The sequence below is a fragment of the Aspergillus ibericus genome, assembly GCF_003184845.1.
Source record: "Aspergillus ibericus CBS 121593 unplaced genomic scaffold BO80scaffold_2, whole genome shotgun sequence".
Taxonomy (NCBI): Eukaryota; Fungi; Ascomycota; class Eurotiomycetes; order Eurotiales; family Aspergillaceae; genus Aspergillus; species Aspergillus ibericus.
Window position 1 is genome coordinate 173,227 of NW_020292100.1, and position 21,401 is coordinate 194,627.

General features: G+C 52.7%; 7 protein-coding genes across 7 annotated transcripts; 4 read left to right on the top strand and 3 right to left on the bottom strand.

The window, feature by feature from the left end:
- Positions 1-131: 131 nt before the first annotated feature.
- On the top strand, positions 132-1,929 carry BO80DRAFT_451216 (MFS general substrate transporter; the record flags this gene model as incomplete). The annotated part of the gene is made up of 5 exons (XM_025721871.1): positions 132-377; positions 440-680; positions 739-807; positions 864-1,310; positions 1,373-1,929. The coding sequence occupies 5 exons, from the start codon at positions 132-134 to the stop codon at positions 1,927-1,929; spliced, it is 1,560 nt and encodes a 519-aa protein (XP_025579928.1).
- Positions 1,930-2,911: 982 nt separating this feature from the next.
- BO80DRAFT_430828 (RFX family transcription factor) lies at positions 2,912-5,800 on the top strand (the record flags this gene model as incomplete). The annotated part of the gene is made up of 4 exons (XM_025720713.1): positions 2,912-2,927; positions 3,048-3,774; positions 3,836-4,153; positions 4,204-5,800. 4 exons carry the CDS (start codon positions 2,912-2,914, stop codon positions 5,798-5,800), a joined length of 2,658 nt encoding a protein of 885 aa, XP_025579929.1.
- A 1,405-nt stretch (positions 5,801-7,205) lies between these two features.
- On the bottom strand, positions 7,206-9,586 carry BO80DRAFT_440377 (uncharacterized protein; the record flags this gene model as incomplete). The annotated part of the gene is made up of 4 exons (XM_025721124.1): positions 7,206-7,329; positions 7,385-8,071; positions 8,130-8,995; positions 9,104-9,586. The coding sequence occupies 4 exons, from the start codon at positions 9,584-9,586 to the stop codon at positions 7,206-7,208; spliced, it is 2,160 nt and encodes a 719-aa protein (XP_025579930.1).
- Positions 9,526-11,416, top strand: BO80DRAFT_371506 (E1 ubiquitin-activating protein AOS1). The gene is made up of 4 exons (XM_025716485.1): positions 9,526-9,893; positions 9,975-10,032; positions 10,095-10,266; positions 10,320-11,416. Exons 1-4 carry the CDS (start codon positions 9,854-9,856, stop codon positions 11,217-11,219), a joined length of 1,170 nt encoding a protein of 389 aa, XP_025579931.1. The 5' UTR covers positions 9,526-9,853; the 3' UTR covers positions 11,220-11,416.
- Positions 11,417-11,446: 30 nt separating this feature from the next.
- On the bottom strand, positions 11,447-13,933 carry BO80DRAFT_420806 (Ytp1 family protein). The gene is made up of 5 exons (XM_025718455.1): positions 13,434-13,933; positions 13,291-13,368; positions 12,336-13,178; positions 12,150-12,279; positions 11,447-12,099 (listed from the first exon to the last, which is right to left on the bottom strand). Exons 1-5 carry the CDS (start codon positions 13,557-13,559, stop codon positions 11,768-11,770), a joined length of 1,509 nt encoding a protein of 502 aa, XP_025579932.1. The 5' UTR covers positions 13,560-13,933; the 3' UTR covers positions 11,447-11,767.
- Positions 13,934-14,093: 160 nt separating this feature from the next.
- Positions 14,094-14,835, top strand: BO80DRAFT_460706 (SWI5/SAE3 family protein; the record flags this gene model as incomplete). Its single annotated transcript, XM_025722403.1, has 3 exons — positions 14,094-14,210; positions 14,300-14,385; positions 14,460-14,835. 3 exons carry the CDS (start codon positions 14,094-14,096, stop codon positions 14,617-14,619), a joined length of 363 nt encoding a protein of 120 aa, XP_025579933.1. The 3' UTR covers positions 14,620-14,835.
- mdr1 (ABC multidrug transporter Mdr1) lies at positions 14,748-19,814 on the bottom strand. The gene is made up of 3 exons (XM_025718456.1): positions 18,956-19,814; positions 15,577-18,893; positions 14,748-15,516 (listed from the first exon to the last, which is right to left on the bottom strand). Exons 1-3 carry the CDS (start codon positions 19,349-19,351, stop codon positions 15,159-15,161), a joined length of 4,071 nt encoding a protein of 1,356 aa, XP_025579934.1. The 5' UTR covers positions 19,352-19,814; the 3' UTR covers positions 14,748-15,158.
- Positions 19,815-21,401: the final 1,587 nt, after the last annotated feature.

Sequence of the window (21,401 nt, forward strand, 5' to 3'; positions counted from 1 at the left end):
ACCTCGCCCATCCGGTCCTGGCAAACTCAACTTTGGCATTCCTGCCCCAGGTGGTTCATAGGTTAGCAACTTGCTTCGAGGCTGGACCCCGAGACAGACCCGCAACCATGTCTTCAAACACCTCTTCAAACATGTCTTCAAGAACAGACCTCGAAAAGGTTCCTGAACCACAGGTCATTCCTAGAGACCAGGACTCCGAACGAGACTCCATCACCCCAGAGCCTTCGACGCTCGAGGCTCAACCATCCGAGAAGCCACCCCATCACATTTTCACCCGTGGTCGCAAGCTGCAGATGGTCGGCATCGTCTCCCTAGCTGCTATCTTCTCTCCGCTATCCTCCAACATCTATTTCCCTGCACTCGACGATGTATCAAAGGTGCGTCAACCGGTCCCCTAGCGCAAGCGTAGACCCCGGAGTGTTGACGGTAGCCCGGATAGTCTCTCCACATCAGCATGTCTCTCGCGACTCTCACCATTACCGTGTACATGATCGTTCAAGGCCTCGCACCCAGCTTCTGGGGTTCCCTGTCAGACGCCACGGGCAGACGGCCAGTCTTTATCGGAACCTTCATCGTTTACCTTATAGCAAACATCGCCCTCGGCGTGTCTAAGAACTATGGTGAGCTCATGGCCTTCCGAGCCTTGCAGGCTGCTGGTAGCGCCGCCACCATTTCCATCGGTAAGACTGACCCCATGCCTTCCGGGACATAGCATCGAGCTAACCAACAACTGCCTAGGCGCTGGGGTTATCGGTGATATCACAAACTCAGAAGAGAGAGGTAGCTTGGTGGGTATCTTCGGCGGAGGTAAGAACAGCCCCTCTGGTTGCTTTTGCCAACATGGTCAAGCTGACAAAATGAAGTTCGCATGCTCGGACAGGGAATAGGCCCAGTCTTCGGTGGCATTTTCACTCAATACTTTGGATACCGATCCATCTTTTGGTTTCTCACGGCCTTTGGGGCCGTGAGTCTCCTGTCGATTATAGTGCTTCTCCCGGAGACGCTGAGGCCGATTGCCGGAAATGGCACCGTGAAACTCACGGGGATGCATAAGCCTTTCATTTACTCGATCACCGGCCAGAAGGGTGTTATCGAGGGTGCGCAACCGGAAGCGAGGAAGGGCAAGGCGACTTGGCGCGCCATTTTCGCCCCTCTGACATTCCTCGTCGAAAAGGACGTCTTCATCACACTGTTCTTCGGAAGTGTCGTATATACCGTGTGGAGCATGGTGACGTCCAGCACCACCGACCTCTTCAGTGAAGTGTATGGCTTGTCGTCTCTGCAAATTGGATTGACATTCCTGGGCAATGGTAAGCATGATAGCCCCACTCGCACACGCTTTGACTGGAGTAAATGCTCATGCACAGCATAGGATTTGGATGCATGTCAGGATCGTACTTAGTTGGCTATCTCATGGATTATAATCACCGCTTGACTGAGCGCGAATACTGTGAGCGGCACGGATATCCGGCCGGCACGCGTGTCAATCTGAAATCGCACCCCGACTTCCCCATTGAGGTTGCCCGGATGCGCAACACGTGGTGGGTGATTGCAATCTTTATTGTGGCAACGGCTCTATATGGTGTGTCTCTGCGTACACATCTAGCGGTTCCCATCATCCTACAGTACTTCATTGCTTTCTGTTCGACGGGACTTTTCACCATCAACAGCGCGCTGGTCATTGACCTTTACCCGGGGGCTAGCGCCAGTGCGACAGCAGTGAACAACTTGATGCGGTGCCTGCTTGGGGCTGGCGGAGTGGCTGTCGTGCAGCTCATCATTGATGCGTTGACAGCGGAGTATACCTTCATCTTGCTTGCCGGGATTACCCTTGCGATGACTCCGTTATTGTACATCGAAGATCGATGGGGACCTTCCTGGCGACATGCCCGAGAAAGGCGCCTCAAGGCCAAAGCAAACGGCAACTAGAGGGCGCAGCGATATCAAAAGTTGAGATGAGACGGTTGAAGTGGATGTTCTTGTTTCTTTCTTCAAGCCTTCTGCATTCTATACCCCCGATTGTTTTTGATAGCGACCATGGAGGATACCTCTGTTTTGGGAGCGATAGCGATTAGATTTCTGAGAGAATAGACTATGTTCTTCCCCCTTTGGCATTTTTGGGAGATGTTCTGATGGAATTCGTGATAGAATCCATGGATGAGAGAGTGTGGATCCACAGTCTGCCGGTCGGTGGAAGTGGCACAAAAGTAAGTAGCATAGAACTAGTTAGTTAGTGGTGGTCACGGGCCCGAGCTTAGATAATCCGACCGATGACGAGCAGGTGATCGGTAAACGGGGATACAGCTCCGAGGGGGTCAGAAATTAGTGCGACAGGGTCAGACCGGTGCCGGAAAAACAGCTCGGACAGTTATAGTACGGAGTAGAGACCTCAACATATAGAATCACCTCCTCCAATCGACCGCCCAGCACACACAAGGAACAAAATAGGACTAGCGACCTCTCTAGCGAAAGCACAGAGATTGAGAGAGCGATTTTCGTACATACTTGCAGTGTGTTTGTTTTGCTCCTGCGAGGAATGTGAGTTAGGTAAGCCACACGTGACCAGCGGCCCAAACAAGCGCCCGGTCGTTGCTTGAGGAACCGATTTCTCTGTTTATCCTCCTTCGACCTTCATCACTTCGACCTTCTAGACGCGGCCGCTATGAGCCTTCCATAGCCAGTCTATTGCAGCCCGACGACCCCTCTTGATGCCTTGACGACAACACTGCTTCTCCTAGCTCCCTTGGTCCCCGTTCCTGCTGTTCTTTTTGCGGTGTGGACCTCGTGCGGTCGTGGGTGGTTCCGTGAAGGATCAAAACACACGCTATTGCCCGTGGTTACCAGCACCTCTCGCCCAGCAACAAGGACACCCAGACACGGTGCTGCGTAGCAGATCCGAAACGAGAAAGAGATGCCTCCTGAGATGGGTAAGAAGCTGCCTTCCCACCTGCAGGCGACCTGTCTGCTTTCATCCCATCTTCTCCGCACCTGATGATGACCTTGCTGTCCGTACGTTGGATTTGCCCGCTGACTTGCAGGATCCGCAGCCCGAGCGGCCTCCCAAGCTTCAAGTGCTGCTTCCCAGGCCACGCAGATAGTAGCACCTCACAGTCGCCCTGGGACAGCGGATCTCATGAGGTCACGCTCCGAAACCGTAGTATCCAGAAACAGTCGCCGTCCCAGGTCCAGAGGCTCGACTGCTAGCATCCACTCCACCACGACCCAGCAGACCCAGGACCAGCAGCTCACCGATGGCTTCTCCCAGTTCATGCCCACCCAAGCAACCTCCGGTCACAATGTATTCGGCGCTAACCCGGAGGAAATCATCATGCGATTCGGCCAACAGTTGTCGCACCCCGTGAACGGAGCGTCCCTCGATCCCACCCTGCAGGAAGCTCACCACCCTGTCATGCCCAGAGCAGAAGAATTCCCCAGCCATGCCATGCATGGTCACCATCTATCACACCACTCCCTCCCCGCCGGCATCCCGAGCCACGGATTGCCTAATGTGCCGATGCCTCAATTCCAGCCCATGTATGACAGTGGGATCGAGAACCACGTGCCTGAGCATGTACTAGAGGACAACGAGATCTCCGAGGCTGGCGCGAAGAAGAAGAAAGGGTCCAGCTCATCGCTAGCCAATGACAATGAACTGCGCAAACTGCTACGGCAATACGAAGGGTATTCGCTGAAGCAGATGGCAGCCGAAGTCTTGAAACACGAAGGGGCTGGAGGCAAGGCTGAAAAGGTCAAGCAGGTCTTTGCCATGATTTGGTAAGCCTTCTGTCTGCTCCGGCGGTCCCATGCATGGGAGTTGTTGCTTACCATCGTTCAGGTTGAAGGAGAACTGCCGGAAGAGCAGCGGCTCCGTGCGACGCGATCGTGTATATTGCTGCTATGCAGAAAAGTGTGGGACAGAACGTGTGTCGGTGCTGAACCCGGCTTCGTTTGGAAAGCTTGTGCGAATCATCTTTCCCAATGTGCAGACCAGACGACTTGGTGTTCGGGGGGAATCAAAGTATCATTATGTCGATCTGACAGTGATCGAGGAGAAGCAGCAGAGGCCACCGCCACTCAATCCACAGTTACCATCCAACGTGAACAGCGCGGCGAGTGTAGCTGAAAGTAAACCCGGCGAGACGCTGCAGAAAAGGTACGTCAAGCGATTGACTCGTGAATGACTTCAGTACTCATGCAGCCCAGTGTTAGTGTTGCGCCACAGCCTCCCGCAGATACCGCTGTATTCCCGTCCCCTACAACATCCTTCACCCCAAGATTCACTGCAAATGTCCCTACTTCAGGATGCGGCTGCCACTCTCCATCTCATCCCCATGCCGACACATCGATCACGCTTGAAAATGTTGCAAGTAAATCAGGAAAGATTATCCACCAGATGCTTCAGCTACCGTCTTCTGATTCGCCTGCGATTGACAACGAGTCCCTGCAACTTCCTGATATTAGCGATTACCTACCGGCCAATACGGATGCGAAAATCGCGGCAGCTCTTGCAGCTCTTTACCGTTCCCACTGCATCTCGGTCATTGACAGTTTCCGATACTGCAAGGAAAGAAACATGCTTCGATACTTCTCTGCCTTCCACGGAACGTTGACTGTACCCGTTCAGAAGCTCCTGACCCACCCCAACCTTGCTCCATGGATCAAGGAATGTGACTGGATTATGTACCAGAAGATGATTGCTTTCGTGGCACCTCTTACTACGCAGGTCGTTCCCAAGCTCGTGCTGGATGCTTTCAGCTCGATCTCGCAGCGGCTGACAGCCCATATTGCCGATACTTTCAAAGCCCAGCCACTCCATGTTTCCTTAGCAAGGTTAATCCCGGCTCATATCTTCTGTAACCTGCTAAAGCATATGCTGGATGTGAACCAATCTGCCAACGCGGCTGCTGCCTGGTTGTGCCACCCCGACAACAGGAACCAGATGTGGTTCGACTTCAAAACCTTGGTGGATCCCAAGGAGATGATCTCGAAGGCCAACATCCCAAGCTGCGCAGAACGGGCAACAGAGCAGATATTGAAGCACGATGTTCGCGCACTTCTCACCCCTGTCGCAGATATGAATCCCTCTGCTGCCCTCCCATTTTATACCCGACCTGATACCGACGAAGACCTCCAAACACCGAGAAACCCCGTGGAGCCGGCTACAGGTGATGACTACAACTTTCCGGACAAGTGGATCTCATTCATACTCAATCTGCCATCCGTCTTCCCTCACCACAGTACGCAGTGTGTCATTGAAAAGGTTGATGCTCTGTGGGACTGCATCCTGCGGCGGCTGACCCTAGGAGGGGCGCAAAGCTTTAGTGCCTGGTGGATGACCAAGGTTTTCTTCCATGAAATGATGCTATGGCAGGCCGAGAAAGGGGGTTTCATGCGTTACACCCCAAGCACCTTGCACTACGCCGGCTTGCGCTCAAACCAGCAAGGGACCACCAACTTGCTCATGAAATCGTCTAATTGCCCAGTGCCCGACAAAAATGAGCCACAGCACACCGCTCATTCGAGAACAAGTTCGGCTGCTAGTCCGACTTCAGCAGAAAACATCACACAAACTCAAACGCCATTGAATCGCTCGCAGATGGAGGCCGACTCGAACCCGAACACCATGGAACCCGAGAAGCCTAGCGGCGTCCCGGAGAACATGGCTGGTTTCCAGGCTCCAAATAACGACGACAGTGCCATTGACCTTGACGATGATTCGATGTTGATGAATGTGGGTAAATATGGTGATATGATGGTCTCTGACCCAGCAGACGCTGAAGGAGATGTTGTCGTCATATGATTTACCTCGACATATCCGGTTGAATTTCGTTCTTGGAAAAAAAAAACCCCCCGTTTTCTTTGCTTATGGGCGGAGTTGGATTCTCTTTTCAGGAGTACCATTTTGGCTTGATCACTATTTACGTCTTTTTCAGAGGAAAGCTCGGCGTTCGACGATCTTTGCACGAGAGACGAGAAATGACAGCATCGATTCGAGATACGTCGACCTGCAGCAATGTTGTCGGTGCAGGTTGGCGATCGTACACATCTAATAGCGGGTTGATCCCGCTTGTCGTTCTTATTTTGTTTGACTTCACTACTGTGGATGCAAGAGACCGAGTCCGTCTTTGTACATATGTTTCGGTCTGCCGATGATTCCCAGGTCATTGCCGTGGTGGAACTATCGGTTCCCGGCTTCTTTTCCATACGCTCGTTTTAATGTCTCCCATCGTTTGCGCTTTTCTGGCTTCGCTCTTGTGAGGTCCAGTTAATTACTGATATCAAATGTCGACGAACACCCATGACTCACACCTACCTCCGGGTCCACCTATTATGGCGGGCTGCGCCTGGGCCATGAATTCAAGTGAAATCTCATGTCTCCAGATGAATGCTGAATTTATGGAGAGGACATCCCAAAAACTGTGAGCTCTCTGCCCAAGCAGGGTCTTTCACTCATACTTAATCATGACTCTCACCCTCGTCACTCCTTTCCCTCAATGCTCTGTCCATCAACTAGGGCTGTGCAATTTCCTTTCCTTTCATTTTATGTGAACATTCATGCGGAGAAAAAGGCGCAATGCTTCTCTGGGTTTTGTTAGGTGACTTTGTTACTGTATCCTACTTGGATTGGTGTCCACCGATTTCTTTTTCTGATTATCTTCTTCATGAGTTACTTTTGACGATTGATGTATTCAAGTGATAAATAGCCTTTCTCTTCTTTTCGATCGAATTAACCTTTTTTATTATTTAGCTATCTGATTTTCTAGGGTGCGTGCTTGGGGCTTGGTAGATGGGAGGGTAATTAACCAAGTCCTTGAGATCAATGAATCGTAAGGAAGGAAAAATGTGTACATTCTGGTTGGTAAGAGTTTCATTGAGCAAGATACTAGTTGATATCTTTCTGTAAAAGAGACAAGGTAAGGGAATCAGTTGTTGATCAACAGTAATTAGTACACCTCTAGAACGTTGATATCGGGCAATAAGCAACACTATCCTTGGAGAAGAAGTTCCATGTGAGTGAGGCAGGGAAGTGATGAGAGTAAGGGTCATAAGAGAAGTAAAAACAAAGTCATGTTCCTATTACCCTAAACAGGGGTTCGAACGTTCGTCACGTGTGTTTGTGTGTATGTGTGTGTTGTCTAGTCCTGCTGCAAGCAAGCAAGCATATCTACAGGAGCAAACTTGAATGTTGAAAAGACCTGCCTGGTTTACCGGAAACTCAGGGCAGGGAAGAATCTCGTTCCAGCGTAGCCGTAAGCAATGATGCTTTGGATGTCTATGTTTGTCCCGCTGCGAGGACTCCATAGCTTGACGAGGATGTATCGGCCTGAGCTGTAGGAGGGGGTCAGGAGTCGTATCTTCAAGAGAGTGATGGGGCAGCACATACGGAGGAGGGTCAAACTTGATGCTGACCATGGCTTTATTTCGCTCAATGGAAAAGCGAGCATGTGGTTTCATGACCGCGGACTCCGAACTGAGCGCTGGTTCACTACGCAGGCTTGGCCCTGGCATAGCCGAGGTCGCCCGTCGTCTTGCTTGTCCCTCTTGCTCTGCGATGTATTGGCGACGCATGGCTCGAACACGCCGTGCTAGTTCTTGGCGACGCCGCGCGAATGTGCTCAGCCCGGAAGCATCGTCGTCGCTTAAACTCATGTCACTGTCTGAGCATACAATATTATCATCGTCCATTCGCCCCACCGGCAAGCTATCAGTATCAGTAAGAGAAAGAAGATCGTCATCATCATTCTGGTCATCATGGTCAAGCCGTCCACCCGACTGCTCACCATACTCCGTGGTGATTCGGAATTCGGACGTCAGATCAGGTTCATTGACAGCACCACCGGGCTCATCAGTAGTATCTGATTCCGAGTCAGAAATGTGATCGGCGATAGACCCGCGGTCTAGACTCTGCAGCGGAGGCCGATATGCGTTGAGATATTCCTGAGATGGCTGCAATCCCCTGGGCCGATTCCGCGCGAACGACCGAGTTGTTTCGTATTGCACCTCGAAAGCAGCGGTACGAGCTAGGAGTTCGTCAGATGACATTGAAACGAAAACCATGCCTTCCCGAATCCTTTGAAAATAGATTAGTGATATATTCCAAACGGGGGATCAACTTGGTCGAAACATACGGGGCATCATAGCCAATTTTTGGCGCTTTTATGACGATCTTCTTTAGGCAGAATGGGGACTCCCCGTGGTGCTTCAGAACGAGATTGCACCGGTCCGATTTCGTACAGTATACGGAAGTGTCGTTGCGAAGGACGTTTTCCGGCCATGAGCTTTCGCCATTGGGCTCATACGTCCCCCCATCACAGCTAGCTAACTCCATCCTGAGTGCCCCGGGTACCACTTGGCCATATTGACCGTAGCGAAAACCATGTAGTCCTTCCCTGTTATCATCCGACTCAAGTTTTCGACGTTTAGTTCTTGCACGGTCCAGCGGATGCTCTGCCTCGAACTGTTGAGGCGGGACAGTTGGGGAATCCAGACGAGGCACGGGCGTATCAAGGAGAGAGGCCAGGTTGGAATCTCTACTCCGTCTTCCACGACTAGACCGGTCGCTACCCCGTCCCGACCGAGGCCTTGGGGTTCTGCTACCTGAGCGTGAGGGGTCGGATGTGTTCTCTTCTGGATTCGTCATGGTGACATTCGAGGGCTGTAGCCGTGGTGCTCCTGGACGCATCGGCGCCGAGCTGGGCCCGTTGGGACGGTCTCTGAGCACCCGTTCACGGAGCTGCTGCATATGATGGTCCAAGTCTGCCGTCGCCTGCTCAAAGCTAGAGCGGCCCCAGACCCGAGACGAGCGGTAGTCGTCCATTTCCTGATTCAAGGTTTCCACTGCACGGGCGAAGGCAAAGTCACTGCGGTTACGTTCCGAGTTTAACAGCTCCCGGAGATGCTGCAAACGACTCACGGGAGGCTGCTGTTGTCGGTCATTGGTTCGAGCGCCGCGAGAGGGACGGCGGGAGGCAGGAGGGTAGTCGTAATTTCCCGACTACAGTGGGATATGCCAGTCAATACCTGCGAGAAACGGGGTGGCTGATGGGATCCTGTGCCATTCCCGGGCCTTATTGGTGGTGAAGAGAAGGCTATAATCACAAACGTACCATCCTGTGTGAGGGCGTTGATCATCAGTGGGAGGGAGACGCAGCGGCGGGAGCGGAGAAAGCAGAGCAACTATACCGATATGAGGCAATGTTGGATCACCGGCGAACAAGGTGCCACCGACGCGGCAGGCAGACAGACAGGAGGGCAGGAAAGATACAAGGACGGCGCCCAGGTAGCCGGTGAGAGTATTACGGCAGCAGAGAGCCCGGAGGAGGATGGATGATGGATGGGGGCGGTAGAGGGATGACGATGGGAGGGGGGTGTGGATGCTGGGGTGGATTTCAGGTGAATTGGCCGGCCGCCGATAAGTGATTCGATTCGCTTTATCGGCCGCGGCCCGGCACGTGATGGGGGAGCTCCGCGCTCTCGTCGGCTTCTCTCTTCGCTTGCTCTGCTCTCTCCGCTTCACCCTCGTCTCTTGCTCGAATCTGGGCTCGTTGACCTCTCTACAGGCCTTGTTGCTGACAGTCATCTGCATGCCGCTTACACGTCACCTGGCAGATTCACTCCCATTCCGCTTTTCTCGATCCGACGCCTTGCGTCCCATACTTCCTTCCCCTCACTCCATTGACATAGAAAGCCTACCGATTCCTGATGCTCCGGGGAATTCTGCAATTCCTTGACACTGCCACCTTCTGAAGTGCCCAACAATTACCGGTACCACTCACTGCTCTTCACAAGTGAAGTCCACTGAATCCGCGCCCTCCACCGCGAGCTCCGCAAGTCGCATACCACGAGAATCGCAATGGAGTCGCAGGCAGATCCAGCCCAGTCAATCAGCGCGGGTAAGGGAACCAAATTCATACCAAACAATCGGCTGCTATTGGATCGGAAATTTTGTCTGACGTTTTCGTGGAACTTGACAGATGAGATCGCTTTGTACGATCGTCAAATCCGCCTCTGGGGAGTCAAGGCACAAGAAAAGTGAGCTACTCCGATTATTCAATTACCACACCTCATCAAGCTGATCGTTATGCTCTCCCTAGACTACGATCCGCTAATATACTTCTTATCACGTTCAAAGCGCTGGCAAACGAGGTTGCGAAGAATCTAGTGTTGGCAGGCATTGGTTCCTTGACGATCATTGATCATGAGCTTGTCACAGAGGAGGACTTGGGAGCGCAATTCTTCATCAATCAGGAACACCTGGGCCAGAATGTGCGCTGTCCCCCTCCCAGCAAAGCATATGACATCAACTAAACGCATCCCAGCGGGCACAAGCGGCAGCACCCTCTGTTCGCGCCATGAACCCTCGGGTCCAGCTTCACATTGACACCGAAGACGTCCATCTAAAACAGCCGGACTTCTTTGCTCAATTCGACATTACCATCGCAACAGAGCTCGACTTCGCTACATACACAACGATCAATGCGGCGTGTCGCATTGCCAACCGCCCCTTCTATGCTGCCGGATTGCACGGGTTCTATGGATTCGTCTTCGCCGATCTGATCTCGCACGATTTCGTCATCGAGCGTTCCAAGTCAAACGTCCCGTCCCCCACGCAGGAAACCCCCACTCGCAGCATCCTACATATCACCACCAAGAAGGACAACGAGAAAGTTATCGAAATGGTGACCAAGCGGGAGGTATATTCCCCACTAATCCTCGCCAACACCTCACCCCTCCCCGAGGACTTCACCCGGATCGCACGGAAACGCAAACAAGTGACACCTCTCCTCACCTGCCTCCGTGCCCTATGGGAGTACCAAAAGTCATCCGGCGGTGCCCTACCAACCTTCTCCCACCAAGACCTGGAAGTCTTCACGAAACACGCCCGTGACTGTCACCAGGAACTAAAACTCGACATCACCACCCTGGACGCAGGGTTCCTGCGCACCTTCCTCCAGAACCTGGGCAGTGAGCTCAGCCCCGTGGCCGCATTCGTAGGCGGCAGCCTCGCCCAGGACGTAATCAACGTGTTAAGCGCAAGAGAGCAACCCCTCCAGAACATGCTCCTCTTCGATGGCGAAAGATCTGCCGCTCCCATCTACCCCTTACATCCATTCTTCCCTCCCGAAGTCGAGAACGTCCTCCCGACCGTGCTTCCAGTCTCCAATCCGATCTCATTGGACGGCGAGCCAGCCATGGCACCCTCCCTGCCCGCCCAGTAAGCGACAGCCTGGGTAGTATTCCCATGATGGCATTGGCGCTCTTTCTTTGCATATGGGTCTCCCTCCAATTGGTGGGGTGGGATCCGCTCACGACGTGTACGATAGATCTGATAAAACGATTTCCGGGGAAATATTTACACCCATTTGGAGCATTTTACTTTACTTATACTTTGTCTCTCTAATGGTCCTACATCGTGGTACAATGATTCATAATAAGTAACATTGATGTTGATCCTCTGAGATTATCATATCTGAAAACCATAGTTATTCCGTACCCTAACTCCCCTCTCGAAACATAAACAAGGATGACAAATATCACACCACAATTGAACAGGGAGCGAGAGCATATAGAAATAGATAAAATCAATTTATACCAAACGAAGCTATGCACATGTACAGATGCAACCCAAATTCCATCACACCAAGAATCAAAAACACCCGAAACCCGAGAAAATACGGACTAAAGATGTATAGAGCAGAAGATACATGTAGGTATGATTGAGAAAAGAAAGAGCGTTTTGAGTAATGATGAAATCCTTAGACAAGGTTTAACGGGTTGTTGTTTCCTTAGCAACTAAAGGGGAGTCTTCTTCGTCTTCGACTTTTCGAGGGCCCATCGGGTGTCTGTCGTCGAGGGGTTTGGCGTCGTCTTCCTCGTCGGAGATGAGGCCTTGGAGCTCGAATTCCTCGGCGTCGTGGACGTGTTGGTTCTCCGAGGCGGAACGGGCATGGCCGTTCGCGAGACGGCCGTTGGTGGTCGGTCGGTAGTGGGAGGAACCCTCGCCGGCATCTGCGCTGCTGGAGGAGCGAGAGTGGGAGGGGGCTTGTGCGGATTCGGGCCATGCGTGGACGGCGTAGATGTGCAGGAGTACGTTGACAACTGAGATTGGGGTTAGTGCGATTCACTGATTAGAAGAAGACGGGGCTTACACAGGAAGAGGATAAAGGCGATGCTGTAGAGGATCAGGACATATGACACGTGGGTGATTCCGGCGTCATTCAGGAGTTGCATCTGCTCCTCCGTAGCTCCCATGAAGAGGAAACCCGAGGCATACAGAAGCTGGATCATGTTAGCTCGTGGCCAAACCTTTGATTACATTGATACTGGGGACTCACGAAAGGTGGGAGATATTGGAAGCTGTTGGGATCAGTACCGTCCACACTAAGGGTGCCCTTATCCCGCAGCACGAAGGAGATCTCGATGATTCTCGTGATACCGGCGGCCATCAAGGTGTAGCCGAAGATGGAGTGGATCATCGTGCTAATCATCAGGGTCTGCGGGTGGGCAGACATGGCATAGCCAGTGAGAAGAATCACCAAGGCTGGGATCAAGTTCCGCTTGGGCCGGCCGTTGCGCCGCCGGCTCATCCAGATACCCAGCAGACCAGCGCACCACCAGACAATCCCCATAGTGGTGTGCTGCAAGTCGTTGTGGACCCAGGGACCTCCCCAGCGGTGTTCTGTAAAGGTGTTGACGCATCCCCACGCAGCGATGATCAGCGAGTCAAAGAACTCCTGGCTGCGGCCGGTGCGGCGCAGCCAGTACTGGCCAACGAGGAGCAGGATTGTCAACAAGATACCGTAGGCAATGAAAGCGCTGCCCATGATGAAATGAGCCAGACACTGTCCCAAGTGATCATCCCGACAGAATCCCATGGCGGTGATTCCTCCGAAGAGCATTTGGACCCAGCTCGCCACTGGCATTGCCTTCCCGACCACTCCGTGCGCAATCACGAGCACCCGGCGAATACGGCCATGGATTCCCTTAGAGAGGTGCAGCTTGAGATAGACACCGAGAACGATCTGCACCACCATCATGAGCATGAGCGTGTTTGCGAACGACGCGTGGACGTTCTTCGCGAACTGACGGCCTTTGTGAGCATGGCCGAGGAAGTATGCGACGACTGCGATAATGGTTCCGACGATCTGGAGAGGGACATGCCACCGCGAGCGCACAATCTGTGGTAGTGAAGACAAAGTGTTAGACACGGGGCTTGCTCAGTCAAGCAATGGATATTGCCTCCGACCGAGATGGGCCGGAGATACTAATAATAGTCAAGGGCCTGCTTACTCCGAGAACCATGCCCAAGGGGAAGATGACGCCAAAGGCAAATCCCATCAGAATCATGTGCACCCATAATGTCGAGTCCTAGAGGTCCGGTCAGTGTCTGGTGAGACCACCGCGAGGATGGACAGCCCGGTGCGACCACATACAATCGGATCGTCGGAGACGGCGGCACCCTCGGGGACGCTCTCGTGGCCGCCATGGGCCAGCGCGGGGGAGGCCAGCAGCAAGGCTGCCAGCAACCCTTGGAGGCCGAGTCGGCTCGTAATCGCCATGATCGTCTTCACCTTTCACGCGCGCGGGGGTGGAAAAGGAGTGAAGGGGGAGCAGAGCGAATGGAGGGAGTCAGACGATGCCACGATGAGGTGGAGGTGGAAGTTGGAATTCTTATTAAGGGAGAGAGGCAGAATAAGGCCGGGGCAGCCACGAAATCGGCCGGATCGGATTGGTCGGCGGGTTGGCAATTTGTAGTATGGCAACGTCAACGTCCCTCCGCAACTGCAACCTTCAACCAGAGGGGAAGTATAGATAGATGCAAGGATAGAAATTGAATAATTAACTTGTCCTTCACAGCTCGCAGAGCCCCATCGCGAAAGATTTTTTTATCTGTTGACACGGTGGATTCGATCTCTTCGAAACTGCCGATCAGACGGCATACTACGGAGTAGAAGCGTACGTATGGACCTCCATAGTCCAGAGGAGTCGCTCTCCACCAGGCACCCGCGGATCCGGAATTTGCCCAGCAACCACTGGCAGGTCAGGTCTGGACTGACATCCAACAGGCAGATCTCCCTGCACTGCATGCCATCATGCCACCCTCCAAGCCGCCCCAGCAAGCCACCACCACCAGTAATACCAGTAATGACAACGACCCAGCACCTGCATCTCTCTCCCCTGATCCACAAGTCCAAAAGGACAAGAAGCTGGTATCTACAACCTACTCTTCATACATTCTCACAACCCCAACCAAACACCAAAAATAGTACCACGCAGCATCTAACAAAATAAATCCCAGTCTACTCTCCGCACATCCATCGCCAGCCTGCAATCCCAGATCACGGAGATTGAGTGCCAGATCGCACAGACCAGGACCAAATTGAAGTATGAACAATAGATCCAGCCTGTACCTCTGCACCCGTTGATGGGGGTTCTTATTGATGGAATGCTCGCTCTAGGGATGACCCATCGACGACCCTCCAGCGACACATCCGGCTTCTCCACGAGTATAACGAAGTCAAGGACATCGCGCAAGGCTTGATGGGCTTGATTGCAGATACGCGCGGTGTCCGGCAAGTTGACGTGCAGCGAGAGTATGGCGTAGAGGATCGGGACTAATTCGGTTGGGATGTCGGTGGGTTTGTGTTCTAGATGGATTTTCAAAGGAGGTGTTTGATTGATCGTGGTGTCTACGGGTTGGCGTTTCCGGGTTCTACAAGATACCCCTGGAGTTTCCTGCGAAAGTATGGAGTGATGACATGTTCTTTTCGTGCTTTTCCCAGACCTCTCAATACATATAATTTTAACAGCAGAAGCAGAAGCCACCAAACTCTGGGGACAGTCGGTTCATATCCCATGAACTTTTTGTATACCCAAGTACACCACACAGGAGAGTTTCGTCAACAACCAAGTACAATCAAGAGACTCTCCAATCTAAACCACAATGCAAGCCAACTCCGCATCAGCCAATGCAGCTGAGCTATGAGCAGGAAACAGAAGAAGAGGACCAAGGCCACCCCGGGCACACTTTTGGTGCGGGTGAAGGGATCATAACACATTACAGGATAAGTAGAGGCGAGAGTAAATGCAAGTCGAAAGGGGTATAAACGAAGCACACAGCAACAACAGTAACGATCTAGACAGCATGCAATACGAGATCAATGGCCACCGTCCAGGCTCTGCAGGTTGACCAACTCGAAGTAACGGCCCTTCGCCCGGATCAACTCCTGGTGGGTTCCGCTTTCAACAATCTTGCCCTGGTCGAACACATAGATGATGTCGGCCTTCTGGATGGTACTCAGGCGGTGCGCCACGGCGATCGTGGTGCGTCCCTTGGCCGCGGCATCCAGCGCAGCTTGCACAACCTTTTCGGATTCCGAGTCAAGAGCCGAGGTGGCTTCATCCAGCAGAAGAACGCGGGGGTCCCGGATCAAAGCACGGGCAATTGCGACTCGTTGCTTCTGGCCGCCAGAGAGCATGCCTCCTTTGCTACCAACCACAGTGTTGAAACCCTCCCTAAAGACATTCGCATTAGTGTCACAGTCGCTGGAAGGCAAACAAATGGGGTGGACTTACGGAAGAGACATGATAAAGTCATAGATGTTAGCATCCTTGCAGGCTTTCACCAGCTGCTCCTCGGTCGCATCCTCACCGTGGACTCCCAACAAGATGTTCTCCCGGATGGTACCTTGGTACAAGGTAGGTTCCTGGCTGACCAGCGACAAGAAACTGCGGTACGAATTCACATTGATCTGGGTGATGTCTTTTCCATCAATCAGAACCTTTCCAGCGATGGCGTCATAGAAGCGCTCCAGGAGCGCAATGGTGGTACTCTTGCCGCATCCACTGGGCCCGACGAGGGCAACATATTGTCCGGGTTTGACGGTTAGGTTCAATCCTCGCAGGACAGGCTGCTCGGCCCGGGTGGGATACCGGAAATGCACGTCCCTGAACTCGATCTCGCCTTCCACGGAGGCGAGCTTCTCACCCTCCTCGGACCACGTGTCGATATCTGGCTTTCTGTCAAAAAGTCTTCGGAACTCAGCGGCAGCGTTCTTCGCTTTTCCCATGTCAGGCGAGAAAGAGAAGACGGTACCAGCGGACTGGGCACCAAAGAGAATCTCCGAGAAGCAGACGAAGAAGCGGAAAACGGAGTATTCGTGGTGACCCAGGAGCGTGCCTCCGTACCAGAAGCCAAGCGCAACACAGAAGAAAACAAGGGCTTGCGAGCATGCATAAAGGATAGAAGACTTCAACACAGACAACAGGCTCTTCCGTCCCTGGTCCTCCAACTGAGAATGATAGATCGCCCAGACATCCTGCTCACGCGTGAGTGAAGCCACGGTGCGGATGGCAGAGGTGGCTTCGCAAGCATAACTCGCAGACGATTCATAGGCAGTCTTGGAACGCTGTTGGAATCTCGCCAGCATGTAGAAACGGTAGAAACCACACCCCAGAAGGATGGGAACGACCGAGATGCAGACCAGAGCCAGCTTCCACCCAATGGAAAGGGAAATGATCATGGCTGCGCCGAGAGTGGTACTCGTCATCAGGATGGTTCCCAGGGTCGCACCACTGACTCCAGAAAGATGCTTGGTCTCAGTCGACAGGAACGATGTCAGCGCGCCAGTGCTATTCTCCTCTCGGTCGAAGAAGGTGATGTCCTGCCGGAGAATGGACCTGAAAGCCATGCCTCGAGCCCGGCGGATCAGCCGCTCTGAACAGACAGCAAATGCAGCACCATTGATTGAAAGGTTGATGAACTGGGCGATTCCAACCACGAAGAACATCAGGGCCCAGAAAGCCCCGTCATGCCGAATCTTAGCGCTCTCGCTAGTAGGCAATGAAAGTGTACTGATAGCTTTGGCGTACAGCACAGCCTGTGTTGGTTGACCACCACCAGAAAGAACCGCGAAGAACAGCCCAATAAGCATATAAGGAAGCTCGGGGCGATTGAATGAGGCGATGAATTTGACCAAGGTCCAGAGGGAGTACTTCCGAGCGACCTCGGGCTCCCGCTTAGAAAGAATGGCGCTGGAGATTGATTTGTGCGTTCCACTGCGGTTCAGTCCAGGCCCGGCGAGTGACTTCTCATCCTCATCCTCATCGTCGAGAGAGCCGGAGCCACTGCTTGCAGACTTGATGCGCGCAATTTCTTGTTTAGAGTAGTCTTCCTCCTCAACATCCTCATCGGCAACCAAGGCTTCTGCGTCCTTCTCCTCATTGATCCGCTGCGCCTCCACCAGACTGTGGTAAGTGCCCTTACGACTGACAAGCTCGTTGTGGTTTCCCTGCTCCACGATCTTACCATTGACCATGACGACGATGTTGTGTGCTGTCTTGATTGTCGAGAGGCGATGAGCAATCACGATAGTGGTTCGACCCTCAGCGGCTCTGTCCAGTGCTGCCTGTACGACGCCCTCGGACTTGGTATCCAATGCAGATGTAGCTTCATCGAGGAGAAGGATTTTGGGGTCGCTCACGATGGCACGCGCAATGGCAATACGCTGTTTCTGTCCTCCGGAGAGCAAGAAGCCGCGCTGGCCAACGTTCGTCTCATAGCCTTCAGGGAGTGCCGTGATGAAATCATGCGCATTAGCCATCCTAGCCGCATTCTCGATCAGGTCCCGAATCTTCTCCTCGGGGTCATGCTCGAATTTCGTGCCGATGAGACCGTATCTGATATTCTGATAAATCGTGGTGCCGAAAAGGACGGGTTCCTGGCTGACGAGAGAAATCTGCTGACGCAACCAACGGAGGTTAAGAGTCGAAATATCGTGGCCATCCAACAACACGGAACCCCCAACCGGGAAGTAGAAGCGTTCCACCAAGCCGACAACGGTACTCTTTCCAGAGCCAGAAGGACCAACCAAGGCCGTTGTTTTTCCGGCAGGCATGCTCAAAGAAACACCATCCATGACAGTCACCTCCGGGCGGGAAGGGTAGATGTGCTTGATATCACGAAACTCAATGTTGCCCTCAAAGTGGTCAAGCTTCTGGCCTTCTTCGGAATAGGGATCCAGGGGAGAGGGGCGGTCAATGGTACCATAGATTTTGACAGCTGCGGCGACGGCGTTCGTGAACGCCTGAGCGTTGGGGCTGACATTACCCAAACTGAATGAGCCGATCAGGATAGCCATCAGCACCGTCAGGACCTGGCCGACGTTAACTTCTCCATCGGTGAGGAAGCGAGAGCCCATCCAGAAACCAAGGCCGTAGTTGGAAAACATGATACCGAACATGCCGCCAATCATAAAACCAAGGGTCACTTGAGTTTTGACACCCCATTTCTCAGCCTCGGCGAGATGAGTCTCATATTGCTTGGCGAGCTTGTCCTGAGTGCCGAATGCAGTCGCATTGCGGATGGAGCTGATGACTTCCTCTGCTACCGTACCACCAGCACCAGCGCTCTGCAAAGCCATCTTGCTGTTCTTGACGATGAAACGAGATCCGCCTCCCATAAGCAGAACCAGTGCCACAATAGTCGAAGTACAGATCAGGGCCAATTTCCAGTATTTGACGTAAGCGACGATGAAGGCGGTAACAAACGTCGCAAGAGCCGTCAAGGTCAGCCCAACCTTTTCCGAGATGCCGTCTTGGATGAGGTTGGTGTCGGCAGTGATGCGGGTAGTGACTTCACCGGCACCCAGCTTGTCGAAGTATCCCATGTTCTGTCTGAGGATGGACTCGAGATAGTGTTCGCGAATCTTTTGGGTAACGTGCTCACCGGTGTAGATGAAGCCAACGGTGGATATATATACGGTAACGAACTCGGCGATTCCGAGGTAGACGAAGTAGAGAACATTCTTGGTCAACTGGTGGTAGAAATCGTGGTACGAAATCTCATACAAGGCGATACCTCGGAAGGCCGATGCCAAGGAACCGAAGAGGATCTAGGCACACGTTAGTCCAACGAGGTCCATCGGGTTCGAATGGTGTTATGGATAGCACTCACAGTGAACAAGGGCAGGGCAGCGCCTGCGATGATGGCGCAAATACCGCTCACCACCATGATCGCGATATCTGCCCGGGAGGCATAACGGAACAGACCAAAGAACGAGACGTTCACATCGTCTGCATCCAGCTGTTTCTTCAGGATCTGCTTCTCATGTTCAGGAAGATGAGCATACAGTGCGTCGGAATCATCTGCTCGGGCTAACTGCCCGCCAGGTGATGGTTGCGACGCTTGGCTCTTTTCTGCGGCTGGCACCATGGTCGTACTGGTGACGGATGACTGGCCGCTTGACTTGCGCTGCTCCGCCGCCGATGGGCTATCGCGCTCCATCGCGGACATTTCAACATCGTCGGCGGATCTCTCCGCCGAGATGCGCTCGTTCTCTGAGCGGGACATTTCGTTCGCAATGTCGAACCGCTCGTCTCGCTCTATAATTCAGAGTCGAAAGAAGGGACGGATGTTTGAGGGGAGAGGCAGAGAGCGCTCTACTCCATGAGGCAGGCCGCTTGAAAGAAGGACTGAAGAAGCTTCTTCAAGCGAGAGGTGACCTGTCCCAAAAAAGGACGCGAGGGAGGGATGCACGCGCAGGGAAGGGGTGGGGAGATGCGTGGTAGGGCGAGATGGATGGCTGGTTGTCCTGCTGTGAGATATTCCTCCACACGCGCGCGGCAGATAGGGATGGAATGATCAACTACTTATGTGGAGGAGGAGGGTGGCTGACGCCGATAGATAAAGCCAGAAAACCTGGGAAAAGATGAATGGCATTTAAAATTAAAAAGGGGAAGAGGCTCTCTACTAATATAATCCCCCATCCGAATCATGACCAGTCGGTACTCCGTATCTGCGTCAGCGACAGACCCCATCGGTGCCCCCATCTTGCTTGTTGAAAGAAGTTTCCTTTTAGTTTCCGTCTTTTAGTTTGCTGGTCGGAGCCCCGACTTCCCGAGGGCGGTTTTATGCATGAACCGCGTTGGTCATCGGGCCTCCACCCGCGGTTATCCCCATGATTTATGACCGGAACTAAGCATCAGAATCATAATAATAGATACACAATAGGCCGGAGTCGATGCGGTCTAGCTAGATCCGGCAAGAAGTAACGACTAGGTGTCCGGCTCACGGACTACTTCAGTTGGAAACTGGGATCAACTATCATGGATGCCTGCAGCACAGAGCACCCCTGTTTGGACTGTATCTACGTATTATTTCTTCAAACGAACGAAGGCTCTGCAGTCTGCACTCTGCAGAGATTGCAGGAGGAAGCTTATCAGAAGTACTCTGTCGCACCGCAGATCAACGATAGACGGTAGATAGTCGGTAAGACAGCGGTCGGATATCCGTGAACCCGTGGAGAGAAGAATATTAGTACGGATACTCGAATATACGACACCAACAATAAGGATTAAGACAAACACTCGGGTGCTTGTTGTAGTAGTCTCCTCCAAAGGTTGGCACGCACCATTGGTGGATTCAGGGGGCGAATGATAGCTACAAAGGAAGGAATAGTAATCATGGAATCAGTCGCAGAACTTATTTGTGAGTCATGAACTATGATGATAGTCATATTGGACGCCCCGAATCGGTTCTAGACTTCTAGAACCACCGCGGACGGCGTATTACATTCTACAGCGTACAGCGAACTCCGTATAAGGCCAGATAGGAGTTGGAGAGTCGGACCTCGCTTTGCACCAATCGCTTACGAATACGACACCAGCTGTCGATGCCTAGAGGGCTTAGTGTTGATACTAATCGGCGGGGTCCGGCGCTACCATGGAGAAAAAGAGTCGAGATGTTTTACCGAAGACCCGCTTGGGTTTTTGGGTACCGAAGGGAAAGCCAGAGTGATCATGATTTCTTTGCTTCTCTCAGGGCATGAGGCATCCAGATTCATCCCAGTAACCACCTTCATGACCTTGGGAGAATTGCCATCCATGCTGCGATGGATGGTCCAGTGAAATTCGAGGCTGGAGAGGGTCGGCTCTCTATCTAGATCGTACACAGTGGTACGGAGTACACAGTAAACTTTAAACCGGCTTTCGCTAAACGTCAGGAATTCAGGGGCGGGTTTCTTCTCCCCATAACTCCAGGGCCGTCATTCTAAGGTATTCCAAGGCCTCCAACGAATATGTAACTTACGTCAAGACATGCCGCTCCTACTCTAAGTATGTAATTAAACTCTTGAGTATCTAACTGCCCCATACTTACTATCCAAACACATGATACTCCGAATAGGGTGGTTTCAAGTCCGACCGCACAGAGTCAGTCCATGTGGTCAAAGGATTCCAGGTCTTCTAATCTCATCTTAGTATCCCCATATTAAGGGCCCAGTGGTCCGTATCTCTCTAGTGCTATGCAGAGGTCGGAGTCGGGCACTCCGAGGGCCGTCTCCCGATCGCAATCGATGCCTGATCTGGAGCGCAGACGCCATCATCTTAGTACCTTCTCGATC

Coding starts and splice junctions, on each gene's coding strand:
- BO80DRAFT_420806 (XM_025718455.1), bottom strand. CDS start 13,559: ATGGCGATTACGAGCCGACTCGGCCTCCAAGGGTTGCTGGCAGCCTTG. Junction 13,369..13,433: donor CCGTCTCCGACGATCCGATT/GTATGTGGTCGC, acceptor CCGGACCTCTAG/GACTCGACATTATGGGTGCA. Junction 13,179..13,290: donor CCTTGGGCATGGTTCTCGGA/GTAAGCAGGCCC, acceptor TCACTACCACAG/ATTGTGCGCTCGCGGTGGCA.
- mdr1 (XM_025718456.1), bottom strand. CDS start 19,351: ATGTCCCGCTCAGAGAACGAGCGCATCTCGGCGGAGAGATCCGCCGAC. Junction 18,894..18,955: donor CTGCCCTGCCCTTGTTCACT/GTGAGTGCTATC, acceptor ACGTGTGCCTAG/ATCCTCTTCGGTTCCTTGGC. Junction 15,517..15,576: donor GACTTTATCATGTCTCTTCC/GTAAGTCCACCC, acceptor GAATGTCTTTAG/GGAGGGTTTCAACACTGTGG.
- BO80DRAFT_371506 (XM_025716485.1), top strand. CDS start 9,854: ATGGAGTCGCAGGCAGATCCAGCCCAGTCAATCAGCGCGG. Junction 9,894..9,974: donor AGCCCAGTCAATCAGCGCGG/GTAAGGGAACCA, acceptor GGAACTTGACAG/ATGAGATCGCTTTGTACGAT. Junction 10,033..10,094: donor GGAGTCAAGGCACAAGAAAA/GTGAGCTACTCC, acceptor TGCTCTCCCTAG/ACTACGATCCGCTAATATAC.